General features: G+C 44.5%; 1 protein-coding gene across 2 annotated transcripts in view; it reads right to left on the bottom strand.

Annotated features, from left to right (window-relative positions):
• Nucleotides 1-5,196: 5,196 nt before the first annotated feature.
• klf8 (Kruppel-like factor 8) overlaps nucleotides 5,197-21,375 on the bottom strand; it is a 56,796-nt gene continuing 40,617 nt past the window's right edge. Inside the window, exons 3-7 of one of the 2 annotated variants that reach the window (XM_046411836.1) lie at nucleotides 17,811-18,080; nucleotides 17,486-17,720; nucleotides 12,602-12,713; nucleotides 10,385-10,524; nucleotides 5,197-9,982 (exon numbers count right to left, since the gene is read on the bottom strand). In XM_046411836.1, coding sequence (XP_046267792.1) covers nucleotides 9,801-9,982; nucleotides 10,385-10,524; nucleotides 12,602-12,713; nucleotides 17,486-17,720; nucleotides 17,811-18,080 — 939 coding nt within the window. In that variant the 3' untranslated portion in view covers nucleotides 5,197-9,800. Of the gene's footprint in view, nucleotides 9,983-10,384; nucleotides 10,525-12,601; nucleotides 12,714-17,485; nucleotides 17,721-17,810; nucleotides 18,084-21,375 lie in introns of both variants that reach the window. The other variant, XM_046411835.1, reaches the window with a different exon arrangement.

Below are 21,375 nucleotides of genomic sequence, written 5' to 3' on the forward strand. Positions count from 1 at the left end.
TGGCTGCTAATTAATTATTTTGCAATTTCCTGATTTGAACTGTTGATTTGACATTAAATTCTGTGCGGAGTACAGAACAAGATTCAACAATCTAAATTTGTAAAACCTCAATGTCAACCTCAGTGTTGCAAGATGTTAACAGACACTGATGCTGGCAACAGCAGTGCTGCAGGCTGTTCCCTGCAGGTACCCAGATGACTCACCTGTTTATGTAAAATCAGTTGCTTTTCCATTTGCTTTTCTGGGACATTTTCTTTGGCCTCAGTCTCCTGAGAGTTCACTTTGGGGGAAAAAGCTAGTATTTAATTTTACTGTTGGTGGGACAATAAACATACAAATGTCTCTCAAGGGCAAATCCTGAAGGGGATGCCAAAACTGTGGGTTTTGCAATGCAAAACCACTAAGTTCTCACCATGGCTCAAACACAGACAGCTGTGCACTGGTTAATATTACAGTAGCTGAAGTAATAGGGGCAGTCGTGGATCAGCGGTTAGGGTGTCGGACCCGTAACCGGTGGATCGCTGGTTCGATTCCCCGTCCCGGTGTCCATGGCTGAGGTACCCTTGAGCAAGGTACCTAACCCCCACTGCTCCCCGGGCGCTGCACGCGGTCGCCCACTGCCCCGGGTTTGCTGTGTGTGTGTGCACGTCACTTGGGTGGGTTAAATGCAGAGAACAAATTTCGTTGGAGTGAGTTCCCTCCAATGACAAAAAATGTCACTTTACTTTAGAACAAAAGATTCAGCCTCAAGTTTTATTCTTTTGAGTTGTAGAAGTGAATAAAAATGTCCAACAATTCCTTTGTTTTGCGGGCAAAACGTGAGGCAAAATTCACCAGAGCTCAGGTAAGGCCAACTTCCTGTTCCCGCTAGTCTGCAGCAACTTCTCTGCCACACAATCTTGTGCTCATCCTGTGTTGTCATGTTAAAAGGTTCAGTGGTTGTACGAGGTCGTAATTCAGATTCGTATCAGATATTTTGGCAGTAAAACAGAAAGACCTGTGGCTGAAGATAAGCAGTGGACCAAACCAATGTGAGGCATATGAGGGGGGATGCGACCTTTCAAAATTTTAAAAACACATTGTTATGCCTCTCTAGTTAACACAGGTGCTTTTGAGGTCCGGTGCCCTTGTCCCATCAGTATAATATCCACCCATGGCCGGGGGCCTGGTGAAGCCGGGTGCTCAGCTCACAGCTCATTCCACAGCCGCTGCAGTGAAATTCCTGTTAAAACTTGTCTGATTGATTCTGCAGTACTGCCTGCAATCCTCTCTCAGGAGTTAAATATCTCCTGGGGATCCGGTACAGGAGGACACACAGTCTCTGGATTGTTTAGTTGAACAGTCATTATTCAGTAACCACAACAAAAGACTTAAAGTCAACTAGAGATGTTACCTGCATCGTTAACAATACATCGCTTGATACATAAGTATTTCACCCATTGCTAAACGTAATTCTGAAAACATCATAATCTTCAGTCTGTCTCACTTGGTTCTCTCTGTATTCACTGTCTATGGCTTCCATGACCATCAAGTCATGGAGTCACTTTTTCTATTTTTAATTTTGTTTCACCAGCAAGAAAAAACAACTTGTTCCTCTACTATCTTCACTTGTACATGGACCTCATCTAAGTCCCGTTATAACTCCACCCAGCCATAACCTGTGCAGATGTCTTATCAGTAGGAATAAGTGAAAACACTTGAGAAAACCGATGAACTAAACAAATAATGAAAATTTGGTGGAACAGGAGGATGTAGGATTGATGATGTGAGTATCAGGGCAACCACAGTGAGAGGAAAATGCAGGCAAAGATATCTTGTCTTGCCAGCGTCATCTAGACATGAATGTGTTGACCCTCTCTAGCTGGTGGAGTGAGGGAGGGTCACGTAGGGAAGGAGGGTTACATATGTTAGTCAACCAGTCTCCTTTTGTCTCCACAGGCCTCCACCCTTTTTGAGTTCAAGTTTTATTTGGTTTGTTTTGGATATTTGCATGCCTTAAGCGTATTTTCTGTCATAATTGGAGTTAATCCTCTTCTAACTCATGTGTGGTCTTCCTTCTTTAGAGCAGGGTTGTGACATGACTGAACTTATTTTAACATGTGTGAATCATGTCAGAACTATGTCTTTAACTGTTTTAACCTTTGAGAAACGACACCCTTCTTTTCTCATGCCGTTTTCACTGGTCCTTTTGTGATCTACTGAAAACTTTTACACTTTCACAAACACCAGGTTGAAAGATTTGTTGTGCTTTGCGCAGCTTGTACTTACAAACACAAAAGATACACACCATTTAGGATTTGTCATTTGCTCTTCGTAAACACAACGCTAAGTAATCCTGAAAAGATAGCTGATTGTGGGGTCGTCCAGGTCTACTCTCCAGAATCCTGATGCTCCAAAACAACCCAGACACAGCAAAATAATGAAAAAATACAGTCAGAAGGTTAGACATGCAGACAGACACCAGCACGCACTTCTAGTGGATCGTAAGTGATGACTGGGAGAGATCATTTTTGCATGGATCTTTTATACGAAAAGGCCTTATACCTTTAAAAGATTCAGGTAGTACAGCACTGCATAACTTTCTTTCAGTCAGAGAACATCACTTGACATGTTCGAGTTGAAATTCTTAGAACTGCTTTATCAGTCAACTGTAAGAAATCTCTTATTTTATTTTATTCTTTTTCTTGGAACAGAGGCGTGTTGACAACCTTGAAAAGCCAGACACAAAGTGAGACAACGCTACCTCACCGTCATCTCAGTCAAAGTGCATTCAAGGTGAGGATCGTTTTGATCACTGAATGCCACGTGACCTGCTTCAACATTTTTTCTAACATGGCTAAACTAGCATTCTGTTGTATAGGCGTTGTTTCAATTGCTTACATTTATGACACAGTGCTGCAGACAAAAGCTGCCTGCACATCGCGCTGTGCCCAGATGACATTTTAGACGATGGAAAAGGGAAACCAGCCAACATAGCTTTCAAAACAACCCACAGCGCCTGCAGATTGTGACTTGTCACTAAGACATGCAAGGATCAGCTGTATTATTCACCTGGCTTACTGTTTGGCAAAGAGCTGCCTGGACAAGACTTACAAGGCGCGCAAAGTATATATTGCATTATGATGTCGAAACCTGTCTATAGGGGTTGTATAGCACAGACAGCACAAACGTATCTTATAGGTTATTGGCAGCAGATCTTTGTCTGTCTACACCATCTATGCTTTAGCTACCCAGTCAGACATGGTTATGTTTTCAGAAGTGCTCAAGGCCTGCCAAGAAACCCTATCATCCATGATCACAGCTCTGCGTAACTAACTTAGCTGTGCACAAGTGCCATCTGAGAATATATCAAAGGGGAGATGTATATCAGTCAGACAGTCAGCTGGAAAGTATGTTTCGACAAAAACATAGTTTTCTTTCCTGAAATGGTGTGTCCACTGCCCTGCTAGTTGGTTTTTAGTCCCCGGTTTGAAGATAACCATGTCAGCAAGGCCCAATTATAATCCGACCTCTACATCCTCCCACTCCACAGCAGATCCTGCAGTCACTTGTTGAGTTGATCTCATCCTCTGCTTGGAGGGTAAGGAGGGTGAGGACCTCGTTGTCTCTGCAGTTTGCAGTCATTTTCAGTTGCTGTTTGTCTTCTTTGAGTTGCCATCTGCCACTAGCTGATTTTCAAATGCCCTGGTGGTGGGTCGTACACATAACACGTTATCCTGCTCTGTCAGTAAAGCCTCGGGAGACTTGAGGCCTGTCTGAACCACTGTGAAGCACTAATTTGTAGTAGTTGAATGAGTCACTCAGCCTGTGGGCTGTAGCGGTTGTAGCGTTAAGAAGAGTTGTCATTATCAATTGCACACAGTTATTGCAATAAACCTAAATTTGTTTGCTGATGGCCGTTACTATATTTGTCCGCTCACACCGTGTGTGTCCATGACCATTTCATAAACTATACACAAGCATTTAAAGATCAGTTCGAGTCTCAGCTTGCTTGCCGAGCGGTGATCCTCTGTGTGGGAGGCAAAAACTTTCTCCACTTAACAATCCGGACGGGTTTTGAAAACCAGAAATAAAGCAAGCAGTTAGGAAGGCAGTGAACTGGCACAATTTATTAATGCGTCACGCAGGCCGCCAAATCGCAAGGCAACAGTGTTTTGCTCTTTATTGCTTTTATATGGTGTGCGTCTGTGTCCCTATATGGATCCAACGACTGACGACGTGTGTGTTAATGATTGTCCCGATCAGCACTGCGTGAGGACAATAAACACATTTAGAGCTAACAACAAAGACAGATTCTCACTCAGAGCCAACACACTTACACAAGACGTTTTTGTAACTTTGCACTTTATTCTGTAGGATTTTTTAATATTATTATTATTATTTAGATTGATCTCAGTGCTGTAAATGAGGGATCCTTAGTCAAATCTGGTAGTTTTCTTCTTGTTAATATAAGCTCAGTCACTTAAGTAAATTCATGTTTGAAGTGAGCTGACGTTTACACCTGTCAGTTACCTGTGCTGACTCTTCCTCGTCTGCGCTTCCTGTTATTGGCTGTTTATGCTCACTCACTGATTGGATTCCTTCAGTTGTTCCTCACATAATCTGGGACTGGGCTCCCTCTAGTGGAGGACGACTCAACATGCAAGTGCTCTTCGTGCATAACGAGTTCAGTTCAGTTTGTGTCAGAAACGTACGAACACGTTGCCCCAACAGAAGTGTGACCATAAAGCCAGGTTCAAATTCTTGTACTGTCACACTGTCATCAGCCATAATTAAAGAATTCATTTTCACCATTAGAGCTGAAATGGAACATAAATCAGTCAATGAATGAGAAAACACTTTCAAAGTCATAAAAATGACAGCAAAAGTGTTGTGTTTATAATTTTTGAACAGTGTAGTTTTAATCATTTAATTAATATTTTAAAAAAACAACAGAACTGCACCCTTCATTCTCTAAAATTAAACCGATAAACGATTCCCCCATTTTCTCATGTTGTTTTTCATCATAACAAACATGAAAGAAAACAATACCTGACTTTAATTTGATGAATAAAAACCAAACCTCACTCATGTTGTTAAAAGAAAATAGAAATTTGCTTATTTATTTTTAACTTAATTAAATTACCATTTGATGAACCGCTGGATTCAAGGAAGGACATGAGCTAAACACAATAAACAACACAGAGAGACGAGGGATTAAATTGCACCAAAAACATTTTTTATTCTATAAAAGAAGAAGGGGGGAAGGGGGGAAATAATCACAACTGTACAGGGAGAAACTGACTTTTAAACACCATGAGTCACAGTATCAAAAAGCTCACGTTTTCCTCACTGATCTTTATACATTTGTTCTGTACAATACAAAAAAAAGAAAAAAATATTATTAATAATTGTATTATTATAATGATAACTGCATTGCACTGAGTAAATATAGTACTGGCCCATAAGTTACTGCATTCAATAGAAAATACCTAAAATTTGTGATCTGCAGAGGAAGTGATTGGTGGCGCGTCGAGGCACACAGACGGACGTCGCCCTCAGACACGAAGTCCATCCTGTCAAGGTCTCAGTGGGGATAAAATTCTTTCAATGTTTCACTGCCCCTTCACAGATAAACTTTTCCTGCTTTGTACACAAACAGAAGATTTAGAAGAATACTAAAAACAAGCTTGCACAAACCAGCAAAAAACCAACAGGAAGCAGGAAGAAAAAAAACAAAACAAACTCATGCATCGGTCTCCCGGCAACAAGTCCAACACCAGCGATAAGTCTGGGTCATCATCAGCTGGCTCTGAGAGGTCAGGATGACTGTCCTCAGTGTGTGTTTGTCTCCACAACACCAATGTGATGGTTGTAACGCTCACCACAGCCAATCGGTGTGCTTGTAAAGCGATGGGTCAGCATTACTTTCAGATAGAGAACAACGTGTGTGACATGGAGTGATGGTTTCTAGACGTAAAGGGGCCTGGGATCCATCTAACTAAACAGAAACATTGTGAAGGGCTGCTTCGCCAAGTTGAAAGTGAAAGTGTCTGAACACACCTGGAGCTTGACTGTAAAATGTTTTGAATCTGCTCTGGTTTTTTTGTTTGTTTGTTTGTTTTTAGTCGTACTTTAAATGAGGTCCAGTGCAGGAATATCAAGCTCTGTTACAACAAATGGATCCCTAATGAATCATTTTCAATGTGGGTTTATCTCAGAGGTTATCAATGTTTAAGGGAAACCCACTGTCTCTCTCACACACACACACACACACACACACACACACGGACATGCTCACCAACATCACTATAAGAAAACAAGAAGGCTACTCTCCATGCAACAAGTGTGCACAACACAAGTGGGACCATTTTTTTCTTTGTTAAGAAACTACGAAACAAATGTATTAATAGATCTGAAAAAAAGAACACGTGATGAAACACATTTCATCAAACCAACAGAGGAAGAAGAAGAAAAAAAGATCTTTTTTCACATTATCTAGTCAGTGTTAAAAATAGAAATTCACCCGTTACATTTACTCTGCACTTTTTGATTATATACATTTATGTACATGGATTTATCTTAATTATTTGTCATTGTCCTTAATGTCTTTATCAACAGTTTACAAAAGAAAGAAAATTGCAATCAAATGCATATACTCTTCTAGAAAGATGTGCTTAGTAACTATGTTTTGTTTTGTGTTTTTTAGTTGAAGCAGGTGGGGGTGTCAGGAGGAAGGGGCACATTGTATTGCTCTGCACTGCAAAAAAAAGGCCAAAAATCCCTCCAAACAAGTGACTGAATTTAGCTCAGATTCTTTATAATTTTTCTATTATTAAAAATTTTTCACACATTTCTTGATGTGACTTATAATATCTTTCCTTCAACAGTATTGATCTGATTTAAAAACAAAACAAAAATATTTAAAAAATCCATAACCAGATTCAGCGACTTTGCTAAGATGGATATTTTTTTGATTTATTTTATTTTATTTTTTTGCAGCGTGCAGGCCCAACAACAATCTGCCCTGTTCATGGCATGCACTCAGCTCACAGGAAGCCTGCACGTCCATCACGTCATCACACCATGGAAAGTCAGGTGCAGAACATTTTGCTCTCATTTAGCCTACTAGCTTTTGAAATGACAACAATAACAGCAACTCCGAACGGCTAACGAGAACCACGCCGTTTGCCTGTTTGTACGGGAGCCCGTCAGGGCGGTGAAAAGCGAGTTCTGTCAATCACCCACACTCAGAAACACTCAAAACTCCACTCTTGGTCTTTGCCCGGTGATCGACAGCGCGGGCTTCTCCGCGCCCTGACCTCCCTTTCAGGTTCTTGTTACAGCCTTAAGGTGAGCTGCGTGTCAGCAGTGCGTCTACCGACTAGTGCGCCACGAGTGCGTTCAGAACAGCGCGCGGAGCGAGGTCTGCGTCATGTTGCATAATCAAGTTCAGTCCAGAACGGGAGCTGAAAAACAGCCCACTTAAGACATGGACAACGTGGTTTAGAGGGCAGGGCCAAGGGGGTCCTTTCTGTTCCAACTGCCTGTGAGAAGTGTGCTCATTACATCTGGAGTCTGGGGGGTTCATTTCATTCTGTCGCAATGAAAACCAGTTGAAAGAGAATCGACCCCCCACACCCACACCCACCCTTGTAGAAACGCTAGTGAGGAGAGCGCTTGGTTTCCCCGTGGTTTAACCCGCAGGCACTCCGGACCCTGACAGCCCGACACAGTGCCTGGTTTCTCCCAGAACCACCGACAGACGGCCTGACCGCTGACTTTCAGTGGCAGCCATGTTGGCTTCTTGACACTGTTGGGGATGTTCAATACCAGTGTGGGAAATGTCTCCGGTATGGTGACCACATGAGACTGTGATGAGTCAATCTGACCCTGGTATGAAACAAGATAGATTCTTTGTTTTTGTGTCGACGCCCCGTTTTCAGATCAGCAGTCCGAGCTTTGTTTTCTCAAAAGCTAAGACCACTTTTTTCCATATTCAGATAAATGCGAACTTTTCTGAAAGATTTGAATCTGCTTGCATCTGCAGTGCAGCAGGTTTCTTCCCGCACCTGCCTGGTTAGATGAGGAAATTTAATCTTCAAATTAAAATTTAGCAACTTTATCGTCTTGGTTTGTAAACACTGAAACAAAGAAAGAGGAACATCCTCTCCACAGAGAAACAAGCCAACGATGCAAAGATCAGACCTTTGGCCTGCCGTCGTCTGTCGGCGGTTCTGGTTTCGCCCTTACAGACTGACTTCAGTTATTAAGGCTCAACGGGCAAGAGGTAAAAGAACAAGTGCCCGGAACACACACTCGTAAAAATCTTAAATTCTGATTATGTGTTTGTCTCAAAACATGCACGCTCACCCACAGACACACACGCACAAACAGCACAGGTAAAAACACACACTCAGAAAAGCTCCCCGATTCCCTGCGCGAGAGTTTTACTTGTAATCTCAAACTATTTGTGTCTGCTCAGTCTTTTTCACAGCCTCAGAACACAACAAAAGGATCAGAAATCTTTTTTTAAAAAAAAAACAACAACAACAACAACAACAACAACAACACATGCCATCCTGTAAAGAGCGCCAAACCTGGCAAAAGAAGGGAAACTAAACTAAACGACAGAACTGAAGGCCTTATGTCGTAAAACAACAGCAACGATGACGCGTAAAAAGCAAATACTGTTATCGAAGAAGAATCAGAAAGGGTGTTTGTGTGTGTGTGTGTGTGTGCGCGGGAGGGGGGGCAGGGTGAGGGCACACGAATGTCAAAAATGTGACTGATAAAATGAAAACAAATGAATCTTTAGAAATTTCACAGTCTTGTAGCTCCCTGTACCAGGATGGGGGGGTGAGTCAAGGCGGGAACTACTTTTTAATCTGAGCCTCAGACAGATGCTTCCCAAACAGCAAATACAAGCCTGACGTCACTTCAGCTGCTGTGACGAAGCTCACTCAGAGCTGGGAAATCTTTGCCTTCAGGATCCATTGCAGTTTGGTAAATAATTGATCCAAAAGTTTTGATCAGATTTGGTACTTTCTCGGTACCATCAGAAATGTTTTCCCTGGCGCTTTCTGTTGTGAAGTTCTCAGGCTGAAAAGGTTCCTCTTGTGAAAACATTTCGTGGTGATTTTTTTTCCAAGCATAAAATATGACATTTTGGCTTTTGACTTCCCAACTCTGGATATGTACACAGTGACTGTCGACAATAAGACTGCAGCTGGAGTGACATCCCCTTCACATGTCACTCCTCCTCTTCCTCCTCCCCTTTGGATGGATGAGTGTGATGGATGGATGGATGGATGAACGTCCCTGCTGATGGATGCCCTTCAGTCCATCCTTCTCCGCACGAGGGTGGGAGAGAGGGAGGGGATTGTTTTGGGGGGGAGGGAGGATGGCTGAGTGGACGGTGATGATGATGGATGATGGATGATAATGATGATGATGATGATGATGTGTTGAAACACACACGGTAAAAATCCCCCGACCGCCACTGCATACACACACAACCTCACAGACACGCTGCTGATATCCCTGTGATTTCAACATGAAGGAGAGGAGGAGGAGGAGGAGGAGGAGGAGGAGGAGGAGGGAGGCGCTGTGCCTTTTTTTTAAATCTGCAAATGGGGTTTAAAGTCCTGATGCAGGGCCCAGGGGAGGTGAGAGAGGAAACAGGAAGTAGCAGAGGCTCATCTGGGCTGGAGGGGGGGGTCACTGGTAAAAGATGTGCTGTGAGGGACTCGGAGATGTCGAGAGGGGCGGGAGGTTGGCTTGTAGGGGAGGCTGACGGGACGTTCAGAGGAGGTGAGAGTTCACATCATGACGTGGCGGCGGCGGTGCAGGGAGAGGTGGTCGGACCGCGAGAAGGAGCGGTCGCACTCGGTGCAGCGGAAAGGTTTGATCCCCGTGTGCTTGCGGAAGTGTCGAGTGAGCTCGTCGGAGCGGGCGAAGCGCCAGGTGCAGCCCTCCCAGGTACAGTGGTAGGGCTTCTCTCCTGGAGGAGGCAGGAGACAAGCAGAAGAGTTAGGGGAGAGGGAAGGACGGGAGGAAGCAACAGAAGGAAGGAAAGGAAGAGCAAAGTCGGGGTACGAGTGGACACAAAAACGCACGAAGGAGCTATAACTAAATTATCCCAGATTTGGTCATCTTTTAGAGTCTTTGCAAACATTCTGAAAAGTTCTTGTGCTGCAGGGAAACACCTGAACAGCATGAATCACTCACATCTTCTTATGGCCTATTTTGCTCTGATTAAGTGAGCTCTTGTTGGTTCTTGGACTGCAGAACTATTCACACTCACACTGTGTATGGTGGTGAGTAAACACCGGAGTTTTGGGGTGAACTGCTCCTTTATGCCTGTTCACCTTTTGCTGTGTTGTGTGTTTCGCTCGGACCTCACCTGTGTGTATCCTCCGGTGGGCTTTGAGGTGGGAGCTCTTGGTGTAAACTTTTTTACAGCCTTCATAGTCACACATGTGGATCCGCCTCCTCTTGATGTCCGGCGAATCGGGATCGACGGGCTCTAAGTCCATAACCGACCTGAGAGAGGCAAAGAAGTGAGCGATGCTGATCGCTAATCTGCACACTAAAAGACAATGTTGACTTCCTGTTCTTACTTATTGAACAACAACAACAATAAGGATAATAATAACGTATTGTTTTCAGATTTATTTCACTCTCAAATATTCCTTTACCTGTGTCTTTGTGTATGTGTAGTGAAAAAGTGGTGAGTCATGCTTACAAATGGCTGTTTAAACTGTTAATGTGTGTTTAGGTTGACTTTGTTCATTAAAAATGTTCTGATAATTTCTTTCCCGCTGTGGGGCAGCAGCAAGTCTGTCACCAGGTTCAGGTTAATGTGACGGTGGCGTTAAGGCCACAGGGGGGCGCCAGAGAGTCACACTGAGTTCAATACTTCAGCACTGTTGCATCTCCTCTGTCTCTTGTTTACCGCCTCACATCTTCCCAACCCTCCGTGTTTTAATCCTCTCCTTCCTGTGACTCAAACCGCCAGCTCTTTTCTCTCCACTTCATTCTTCTGTCCGTCTGTCTCCTCCCACTTTTATTAAACACATATCATTATCATTGTTTCAATTCTGATGTCAGTGGCACAGCTGTCTGTGGCCTGATTTATATTTGCTTTTATTTATGTTATAATCACAGTGTGAACAATGTAAATAAAAAACTCTCTGTCTCTCCTGAGCTATTTTACGACGAGGTGTGACGGTAAACTGCATTACGAGATCATGTTTACACCCCAGTTCTGGGACTGCCCTGCCCAGCAACATGTGCGCACACACACACACACACACACACACACACAGAGCAGATTACAGCACTAAGCTAACTGTCAACGCCCATGCCCTGAATTTCTGTTACAGTCAGGCAGCCTCACCCCATTGGGTGTGGCAGCAGCTCTGTCCTGATTTACTAATAAACACACTGCACACACACACACACACACACACACACACAGATTACTGTACCTGAAAGGGCACTGGCACACTAACCCTCACTTTCACCAAGAACAACCTGCCAAAAGTCCACACTTTCCTTAAGGACCAAATGGCCTCAGTTATGAAGTATGAACCAAGCGTATACACACACACACACACACACACACACTCCGCTGACTGTGTGTTCTGCTGTACGCAGGGTTCTATCAGGTTATATAAGTGTCCAGTCAAGGCAGCACTGCACTAATGTAATTAGTCAGGAGGCTGCAGGGGAGGGAGGTGATCACACAAAGACCGCATTTCCCAGAAACCCTGCTGTGCGTTAGTGTGTCTCTCACTGGCCTTGCCGACTGGTGTCATGGACTTTACACCGACGTTACATCATGCGTAGTTTCATTCACAACCTGTCAACAGCTTTACAGAAGTCTGATTTATAAAGGAAGGCTTTCGGGACCCCGTCTGGCCACAGGGGACAGCGAGCCCGACTGTCCACGCCACATGCAGCTCTAACTGTACTGATTTAGTGACTGTAGTGATTGACTCACAAACGAGCAACGGTGTCAGATAAGTCCAACAGTTTTGGACGCATTCTTTCCAAGACTGAGGTGAGAAAATATGTGACGCCTCTCTTGTCTGTACGGAGCTCGAGTCAGGATGCGGTTAGCGTAGCTTAGCACAGAAACCGTATGTGTGATTTTGATAGAGCCGGCTGCTTCCCTCGCTTTCAAATGCATCCAAAGCTCACTATTTAACATGTCGTTTTACCTACGCAGTGAAAGTTATTAGCAATTTAAGGTTTAAAAGGGAGGTCAAGTGAGGTGACTGTACACAACAATGTCAATGTCAATTAATCAAATTGTGTGGTGTTTGCTGGTGACTAAAAGACTTTTCTCGTCTCTTTCTTGGAATGACACTTAAGTTTAAAAACAGTCTGATAACATAAAACACTAGAAAAGCTTATTTTTTAAAGTTGCAAGCGGTTGTCGTTTACGTGAGGATGAGGCCACCTGCTGCTCATGTGTGGAACTGCACAAAACTGAGGCAGACAGACGTTTTCTCGATAGATACACACTTAGATACTTTTATTTCCCGACACAGGTACCATCCGGGAACTGAACTGGACTGAACAACTGAATGTTCTGAGATCAACACAAACTCACCCGGCGTCGAGGCTCTGGGCGCTGAGGGAGGCCGATCCAGACTCTGTCCCGCTCTCGGCGTCGCTGTCGCTCTGAAACTCCACCGGAGACGTTGAACCTGGCTTGATACGAACTGCAGAGAGGACAGGATGACGATGGAAGGATGGAGGGAGATTGAAGAAGAAAATGAGATAAATCAGTTAATTAAATTAGGAAATGGAAGAAGCAAAACAGGGAGAAGTGAGGGAGGGATGGAGCAAGAGGAGGAGGAGGGGGAGGGATGGGAACAGACAGAAGAGAACAGCAGGGGGTTAATAACTTCTTAATAGTGATGCCTGGATTCCAGCAACTTAGCGGGACAAAGACTCGCTGGTGTGTGTGTGTGTGTGTGTGTGTGTGTGTGACGTCAGGTGTGGTCTGCCAGGCTGCAGAACTGATGGATCAAATCTGTGGCCAAACCCCACGCTGGATTCCTCCACACGTCTCCTCGTTCCTACTGCTCTCTTAAAGAACATGTTTCAGTGTTCTTATCCAGCCAGTTTTCCTTCCTTCATTCCTTCCTTCCTTTCATTCATTCTTTCTTTCCCTGCTGTTTGAACAACCTTTTGCAATGTCACAGCGGGAGCGGGAAAAAGTGAACAGATGTTAATGAAAAATATTCTGCAGAACTCAAAGATGATGCTAATTAGCAATTAACTGAAAGACAAATCTCTCGAGGCCATCGTCAGCCTCTGCTGGCTGTCCTCAAATTTCAGCAAGCTGTTAGGAAATGCTTTCAGGGTTTTCACCAAAGACGATGAGTCCTTTAAGTTGTGGTTTTACTGTAAAATTCATGATTTTTCAGATATTTCCTGCTGAGTGCAGGGGATTTGGATGTTTAAATTAACGTCCACTTCAGCTCATATATGCAGAGAGAAGACAACCTGTTGTCTCTGCAGAGTCCGGGCTCAGATTCCAGTAGATCAGAAGGTCACAACATGCGTTATTTATTGATTACAGCAGCTGTAAATCAGTCAGAGTCTCTCACTCCACAATCGCTCCCTCTTTTCTTTTCACCTAAATTCACATTTTGACAATTTCATGGGCTGCTGCTCACCGGAGACAACATTACTCCAGTGGAAAACCACGACGTGAACAAACACAGAACAATTTATGCACCAAAATAAAAGCATAATGAGTGAAAACAAAAGAGCAAATTACTGCTGCCCCCCCACCACCCATCCACCCACCCGTTTTTTGTTTGTTTTTTTTGTTTTTTTTGTCTATCTGCAGGAATGTGGCAGCCATACTGGTCAAAGTCCACCCAGCCTGCAGAGAGGGAGGAGGGGAGGGGCCTTTAGAAGGGTGACGCAAGGAATTTGGGTGGAGTATCTGTGTGTGTGTGTGTGTGTGTGTGTGAGTGTGTGTTGGTGTGGAGAGGGTCACACACCAAAAGAAGTCTTCTTTGTCTCTGGAGACAATTAAGCCAAACCTGCCCCTCCCTCTGCCACTGCAGCCTTCCTCTTTCAAAAGGCAAAAACGACCCCATCTCGTCTCCTCTCGACCTCTGCACCCTCTCCTCCTCATCCTTCCTCACCCCTGCAGCACCCCACTCCCTGCACCTCTTACTCCCTTCCTCCATCTGCGTCTACCTATCCTCCCACACAGCACCACAGCACAGGCAATGTCAGCTGCCTGCTCGCTCTGCAGGTACACGAAGAAAACAGACAATAGCAAAGTTCCCATCTCCTCTCCTCCTTTTCTCCCTCGCCCACTCCCCTTGTCTGGCTCACATCTTCACTCCTCGTTTCTGCGCCTGTGTTGTACAGCGCCATGACACGATGAAAAGCAGCTACAAAACAGATTCTCAGTGTGGCCTACGGGAACCGGCGGTGTCTTTGAATGACAGGCGAACGTTCAGACTCCTCCTGGGTCTACTCACGAGATTAGATGCTATTAGCTTACGTTAGTTAGGGAACACTTGAATGATTCCTCTGAGGGAACGATAACTTGGCTAACTGTGAGCTGCTGTAGAAGTGAGATCATGTTCTTGGTCAGCTGTTTAGTTGCTTTTGGTGTAAAGGATACAGAGTTGGATTATATGATACTGAGAACACAGCAGCATTACTTAAAAGAAGTCAGACAGGGCAGGGAACAAACCAGTTAGTCAAACATATTTGGGAGAGAAAACAGAAAATTTGAAAGGCCGGCCTCCTTCTCAAAAATGAAGTGATTTATATAAAAATGATAATAGGAAATTTAAAAACACATAAGGCTGGAGTTGTAATACAGAATCATCCTTTAAAAAGCAACTCGACACGAGTTGAAAATCGTATTTTTGCTGACCTCAAGCACTGACACAGATGTCCAGGGTGTGTCAGCACACTGTGGCATCACTTTTAGGTGTGGGTACAGATGTAACACAGTGAAACAAGCTGCTTTTCAGCCTGGCATTAAGTCACAGTGCAGTAACAGGAGACTCCTGCTACCACTGACAGTCACTGAAACCAGTAAACACAGCTTTTAAGATATCCTGTAATATTTCTCCATTAAAATGTCCAAAACCCACCAGACTTTCAGACCGGTTTGGACGGGTGTTGAGATGGGGACTGTTGAAAAATGTGTGTTGACTTATTAGTTACGTCTAATGGTGCAACTTGAGGTTACCAGTGAACATAAACTGTTTTCAAGATTCAAGAGCTCATTTCGTGGGATCATTGAAGTGCCGCATCATACCAGCAGTCTTGTTACAACAAGAGGAGACCACAAAAAGTCACAAAAATGTTTTTGCATTCTGTGCTACTGCAGCCAATACAAATCAGGCATGAGAGACTGCAGACAAAACACACAGTAAATTAGCATTTTGATTTACTCTCACTGTGGATTACTGACACCTAATGCTAATATGATCTACAGTAATCCCATACAAAAACATTCATCACATGCAGCACCTGTCCTGGTTCTCATGTTCATGATGTTTTACACTCCCACAGTGGAACTGTACAAACAGCGTGCTCTTACAACTGAACACATCCTCATCCTGTCTTTGGAGATGTTTGAAATGCATGCTGGGAAATGAAGTAAAGCAGAATAGGCGAGTTGGGACAAAGTGCGCATCAATCCAAAAAGGCAAGGTCTAACTGTCTGAGAGCATCTTCGGGTAAGTCTGAGCGCTGGACATTCTTCTAGACATTTCCGAGAGTCGCTGCCTCCCTCGTTTACATTCCTGAGTCGAGGCCCACGTTGGTCTGGATGAGAAAGGTGAACTAAACGGACTTTACTGAGAGACTTTACTGCAGTTTGTCAAATGGGTGGAGGCCTGTTTTGCCAGCGTGCCTGAGCAAATGTCAAGCTTCCCCTCGTGTTTGCTCAAAGATGGATTACAGCTCCTTTAACCTCTCTGCTCGCCGTTGGCTCACCGCGAATCGACCGGATTTCTCGCAGTGTCTAAGGTGCTCCCAACTAACAGCTGACAAGATGACAGCAAGACGAACTCTGACTTCAGGGAGTGGTTAGATATAGATACTCTACCACTGCTTTCTCTTGTTAATCTTAATGTCAGAAAGGGTCGGGGCATTTGAGGAGCAGAACGCGGACAAACACATTAAAAGATGACAGGATATGCCACTTTGGCAACCTTGTGCTACTCTGCCTACTCAGAAAAAGAACAACGCAAGCTCTGATTTTGATTTATGGGCTTTACAAATTATCAGACAGCGGGATCAGCTGTTGAAACATTTAGAGATGCGTATCAGGAACATTTTTCTGCAACATATGTTGTCGAGACGTTTCTTTGAGTACGAGTTTCCTCATTTAAAGGGAGTATCAATCATCTGGCACATATGGAGAGCTTCTAGAATGACAAAGACAGACAGGCAGTCTGACATGCCGCTAACCACAAACACACACCATTTCCCTCGAGAGAAACACTGTACTCCTCTGAGACCGAGAGCTCCCCGCAAATGACAGTGTGGGCAAGAGTGACAGGACCATGGAAGAACAATGGCGGGTGTGACAGGCAGAGATAGAGAGATAGGAAGGGACGAGGAAAGGTCTAAAAATCATCCATCAACCGTCTCAAACTGCCTGCCTTTTCCTAACTGATACTGCTTTGCAAAATTTCAAACCACTCTCTGTGGCCAGCATCTTGTTACAATATAAGAATGAATTTAAAAGGAAGATGAAATGAAAATCTGTTTAATTGCGACCAAAGACGCCATCCTTTCCCGCATTTGATGCTGTATGTGCTTTCATATTAGTATGAATGGTAAACCGAGGCAGCGACACAATCCATCAGCAGTACTGAATCAGGAGCTGTGGTAGAGTAGGAGGCCCCACTGCGCAGCACGTCAAGGACATACTGTTTATGAGACATAACATATAACATATAGAACGAGGCTGAAGTTATGAAATGGATGCATCTCTCTTTTCATCTGAACAAAACATGGTGGCAAGCAGCTCTTAACAACCGCAGCTCTTTAACTGCTGTATTTATTTGATCGACATGACAAACGTTAGGTTAGCTGCTTCGAGCAACGATTACCAGACACATGACGACTGTGTCGCTGCTGATTGATCTGGGCAAAATAAACACAACAAGGTTGAGGATACCCATGGTGTAAGGCTGAATAATGAAGTGAAAACACCCTGTCAGTTTGATTATTTATTGTTTAGTATATTGGCGTTGTAACATGTTGTTAGCATGTTAGCATGCTACGTTGATATTAACCTCAAACTACAGCTGAGGCTGATGGGAATAATGTTTTAGATGTTTTCTGCCATTTAATTTAAGTACTGGACACTTTCGCTGCTATCACCGCTGCTGTTGTGCCAAGAATTAAGAGTATTACTGCAATAGTAACATGTCAGTTTTACTGCTGTCCTTCCTTATGGTATCTCACTGGAGGTTTTCATTGTACTACTCACCTGATCCTTCTGAGCGGCCATCGCTGCCTATAAGTGGCACCGTAATGGCTGCTGTGGCGACGCCGTCGGTAGGCATGGTGGTGTAGACGACGGGCAGCGACTGCACCACCACAGGGATGGTTTGAAGCTGGCCCACCTTGCTGGGCATGCTGACAGAGGGGATTGTATGGATGACGTGGAGAATCTGCTGTCCCCCGGCGCCCTGAGTGGCCAAAATGGAGCCTGGAGAGAGAACCTAGAGCGGGAAGAGGAGGGAAATATGATTGGTCGCTCTAACACACATTGCTCAACTGCTTCACTGGAAGAGATGGGAGTTTGTAGTTACCATGGAGCCTATCGATTGTACCGCAGAGGGTACTGGTGTAGCCGACAGGCTCGGCTGGGTCACGGCGCCGCTGGGTGCAGGGTTGACTGTGGTGCTTGTCGTAGAAGTGGGGAGCGAAGACGAGCGGGGCTTGTTGAGCGACAGGTCAACGGGTTCGGTCTGGTCTTCGGCGGGACATGGCTGGGGCGACGACGGCTCTGTCTTGCAAACTGGTGGCTCCATCTTCACCTTCAGGTCTGTGGGCTGCGAGCAGTCATCACCAACATCTGCCTGCTAGGGAGGAAAGGAAAACAGGAGAAGTTTAGAAAGCTGAAACTTAACTTTTTGTGTATTTTAATGACCAGTTCCAAGATAGGAAAAGAAAACAAATGGGCAAATATTCAAATTCCACATGAAGAGTTTTATGTTTCAGGATAGAAAAGATCCTAAAATTCGAGTCAAGCTGAGGACATCACAGAATTCATTTTACGGAGAAACTGATGTATTAATTAGACTGATGGAATCACAGTGAAGCAGAGCATGACAAAAAATGCTGACACATGCTGCTTCATTGTCTGAAAAAGCCAGCAGGAGTCACACAATCCAAAAATCAGAAATGATTTAATTGTTTCTCTCCCTTGTGCCGGGAGACTGAGCTGAAGACGAACCACCACAGCAGCAGCAAATGTTTGTAGACAAATATGCATATGTATTATGGAGTGTACTTACATTGTACTGTACTTTTTCTGCAAAACTGCTGCAAGAGCTTCACGTGTATTGTGGTATTTATGGAGTATTTTGGGGGACGCTGTTGGTAGTCCTGGTGAAACAGATAGTAGCTACTTTTTGGACAAATAAGAAGTATCTGGAGCCACTAATCACAGCAAACTGGTGGAAAATGTCTCAGAAACAATTAAAACTGATGTATAAAACTAAAATTATCCAAGAGAATTTCCAGTGCAGAACAGTACTTCTAAACTCTATACATGCTGTAAGGTGTGAACACATTTCTCTGTCCATTAAGACTGACTACCTCTGTTTTCAAAGTTCACTTTGAGGAACTGCCTCATCCTGGATCGATGCTTCAATATAACTTGCATCATGTCACGCCCTAGTTTTCACAGCCTCCTCAGTGGAACGAGGCTCCCCACTCGCCTCTACAACCACCCAGGGCTCAGCTGCCATGTAGCTCAGGAACAATGGCTGCTGTGTGGGACACTGAGGGGGGGAGGTGGGGGAGAAAGTGAGAGACAGAGAGAGGAGGGCGGGACGGATATAGAGAGAGACTGGTACTGACTAAGAGTGAGGGAGAGAGAGATGGGAGAAATGGAGTGAGAGAGGGAGCAGCAGTGAGCATCCAGTCCAGGACTTGGCCTCCTTCCAGTTCAGCTGAGCGTAGCTTGGCTCTGTGTGAGGAGGAGAGGGTGGAGACTCCAACTACGCCCTTTTATCAGGTCACACAGTTAAGCTGGAGGCTGGGCTATGTGTGTGTGTGTGTGTGTGTGTGTGTGAGATGGTGGATGAAGGCACAAATGTAAAGGCTGGTAAACATCCTCCTGCAGTCAACCATCGTTACATATGCACATAACCACCGTTAGAGGAGCCTATCGGGGGATTTGCATGTTTTAGTGAATTGCAGGCTGCAACATGTCACATTTAGAATATAGAAAGCTTTTTCACTGCAGGAAGCTTGTTTTTCTTCACTGCGAGAAAATATGCAGAGATTTTAAATCTGCAAGCAACAGACCACCTTTTTTTGTTTCCTCATTTGAACATGTTGTGCAGCCACGAGGAGGGACAATTTTCAAAGCTCTCCTTGATCGTGTGTCCAAGAACACCCTGAACTGTGCTTCTGAAGCTCTCCATTTTAAATGAACACATGAGAGAATACAAAAACAGATAGAACTGCACAAAAGTTGGCAGAGGCAAAGAGGAATTTAAGGAGAAAGATGGGAAAGATAAGAAAGAAATGGAGCAAGGAAAGACGGAGTCTTAGCACATAACAGAACCAGCACCAAACCAGGCTGATCGAGCTAAGGAGGGATTACAGGAGATCCAGAAAAGACAAAAAGGAAAGGAAAGGAAAGGAAAGGAACGGAAAGGCGGCAAGAGGAGGCCATAACATGATTACAGAGACGGACTCAAATAACAAAAAAGACACAAAAAACTGGAAAGAAAATGAAGTGTGAAAGAAGTGAGGGAGTGGATGAGGCAGAGAGGAGAGAAAGAGACGAGAGAGTGGGTGGGAAAGGCCTAGCGTTTCCATGGAAACTGGGAGCCATCAGCTGACTCTGTGTTTTCCACTCGTTCCCCACCCACCATCCAACTCCCTTCCCTTCCCTTCCCCTCCCAGTCCGTTCATCTTTCCATCACTTCACCCCCCACCTCTTCCTCTCTTCGTTTCCTTTCTCTCGCTCTCTCCATCACAACCACACCTCTTTCACCTTTCTCTCCCACACCCTCGACTCTCCCTCCAGCATCTCTCGTTCTTCACATCAACCACACCCATGTTTCTTCCCACCTCAACCTCTCATCCCTCGCTGGCTTCATTTCCACCCACTCACTCTCACATTTCTCCATCCACTTCTGGTCTTTTTTTTCCCTGTCCTCTTTTCCTCTTTTTTACGGTTGCTCAGCTTAAACCCACAACTCTTTGCAAAAATCCCCGAAAAGAAGCGGCTCAGAGGATGAAGTCCTCTGGAAAAAAAAGAAAAACCTCAACGGACTCGAGCCGCAAGCTCTGTGATCTGAGAGACTGAACAAGAAGAAAAATGAGGGCAAGTCGGAAAGAGAGAAACCTTTGGACAGGACAAAGTGATTAGCTTAAAAAGGAGGATGTACAGCAACACATTGGCCAGTGGAAGAAAAAGCTTGTCTTGACACTCTTCGTGTTATAGCCAGATCATAATCTCACACTTTCATGAGGATTTTTTTTTCACTGGAGCCCTTAAAGACCTTAAAAGTGTCTTCATTCTGATGTCCAGCAGGACGTGACTGCACTGGTTACAAAATGAAGTTTGATTGTAAGGAAGCTTATGAGAAAATCTGCCTGCTTGTCACTTGATTTATGACCTTGGTGAACAGTTTCCAAATGAGTTTATGGTCTCAGTCGCAAGTTTCAAATCTTTTTCAGTGAAGCTTGATGTTCATTTGTAATATTTATGGTCAACAATCAGACAGTCAGACAGCAGCACAGGTCCATAAAATAACTGCCTCTGAAGCAAACACGACAATCCGCCAGGGCCGAAACACGGTTCGCCTTAAAACTACAAACTCAACGTGAAAAATCCTTGGCTGAAACAGACGTGCTGCAGAGGAGCTCGCCAACTGAGCGCTCTGTTCCCTCCCCATTCACTTCTCAGCTCAACTGCTCCACCATAAAATGGGTCACCCAGTCTTCGCCTTGCAGTTAATTCATGCGACCTGGAACTTGAACGCAAGCCGGTAGCAGCTGTGGCTGCAGCGGTCAGAAGGCCGGGCTGAGAGGCAGACAAAACCTGTACAAAGGACAGATTTATCAAGTTATACTCACACTGGGTCTCGTACAGATGAGTGATTTAGTCATACGGCTCTGCTATCAGTAAGC

The sequence above is a fragment of the Scatophagus argus genome, chromosome 14 (assembly GCF_020382885.2).
Source record: "Scatophagus argus isolate fScaArg1 chromosome 14, fScaArg1.pri, whole genome shotgun sequence".
Lineage (NCBI taxonomy): Eukaryota > Metazoa > Chordata > Actinopteri > Scatophagidae > Scatophagus > Scatophagus argus.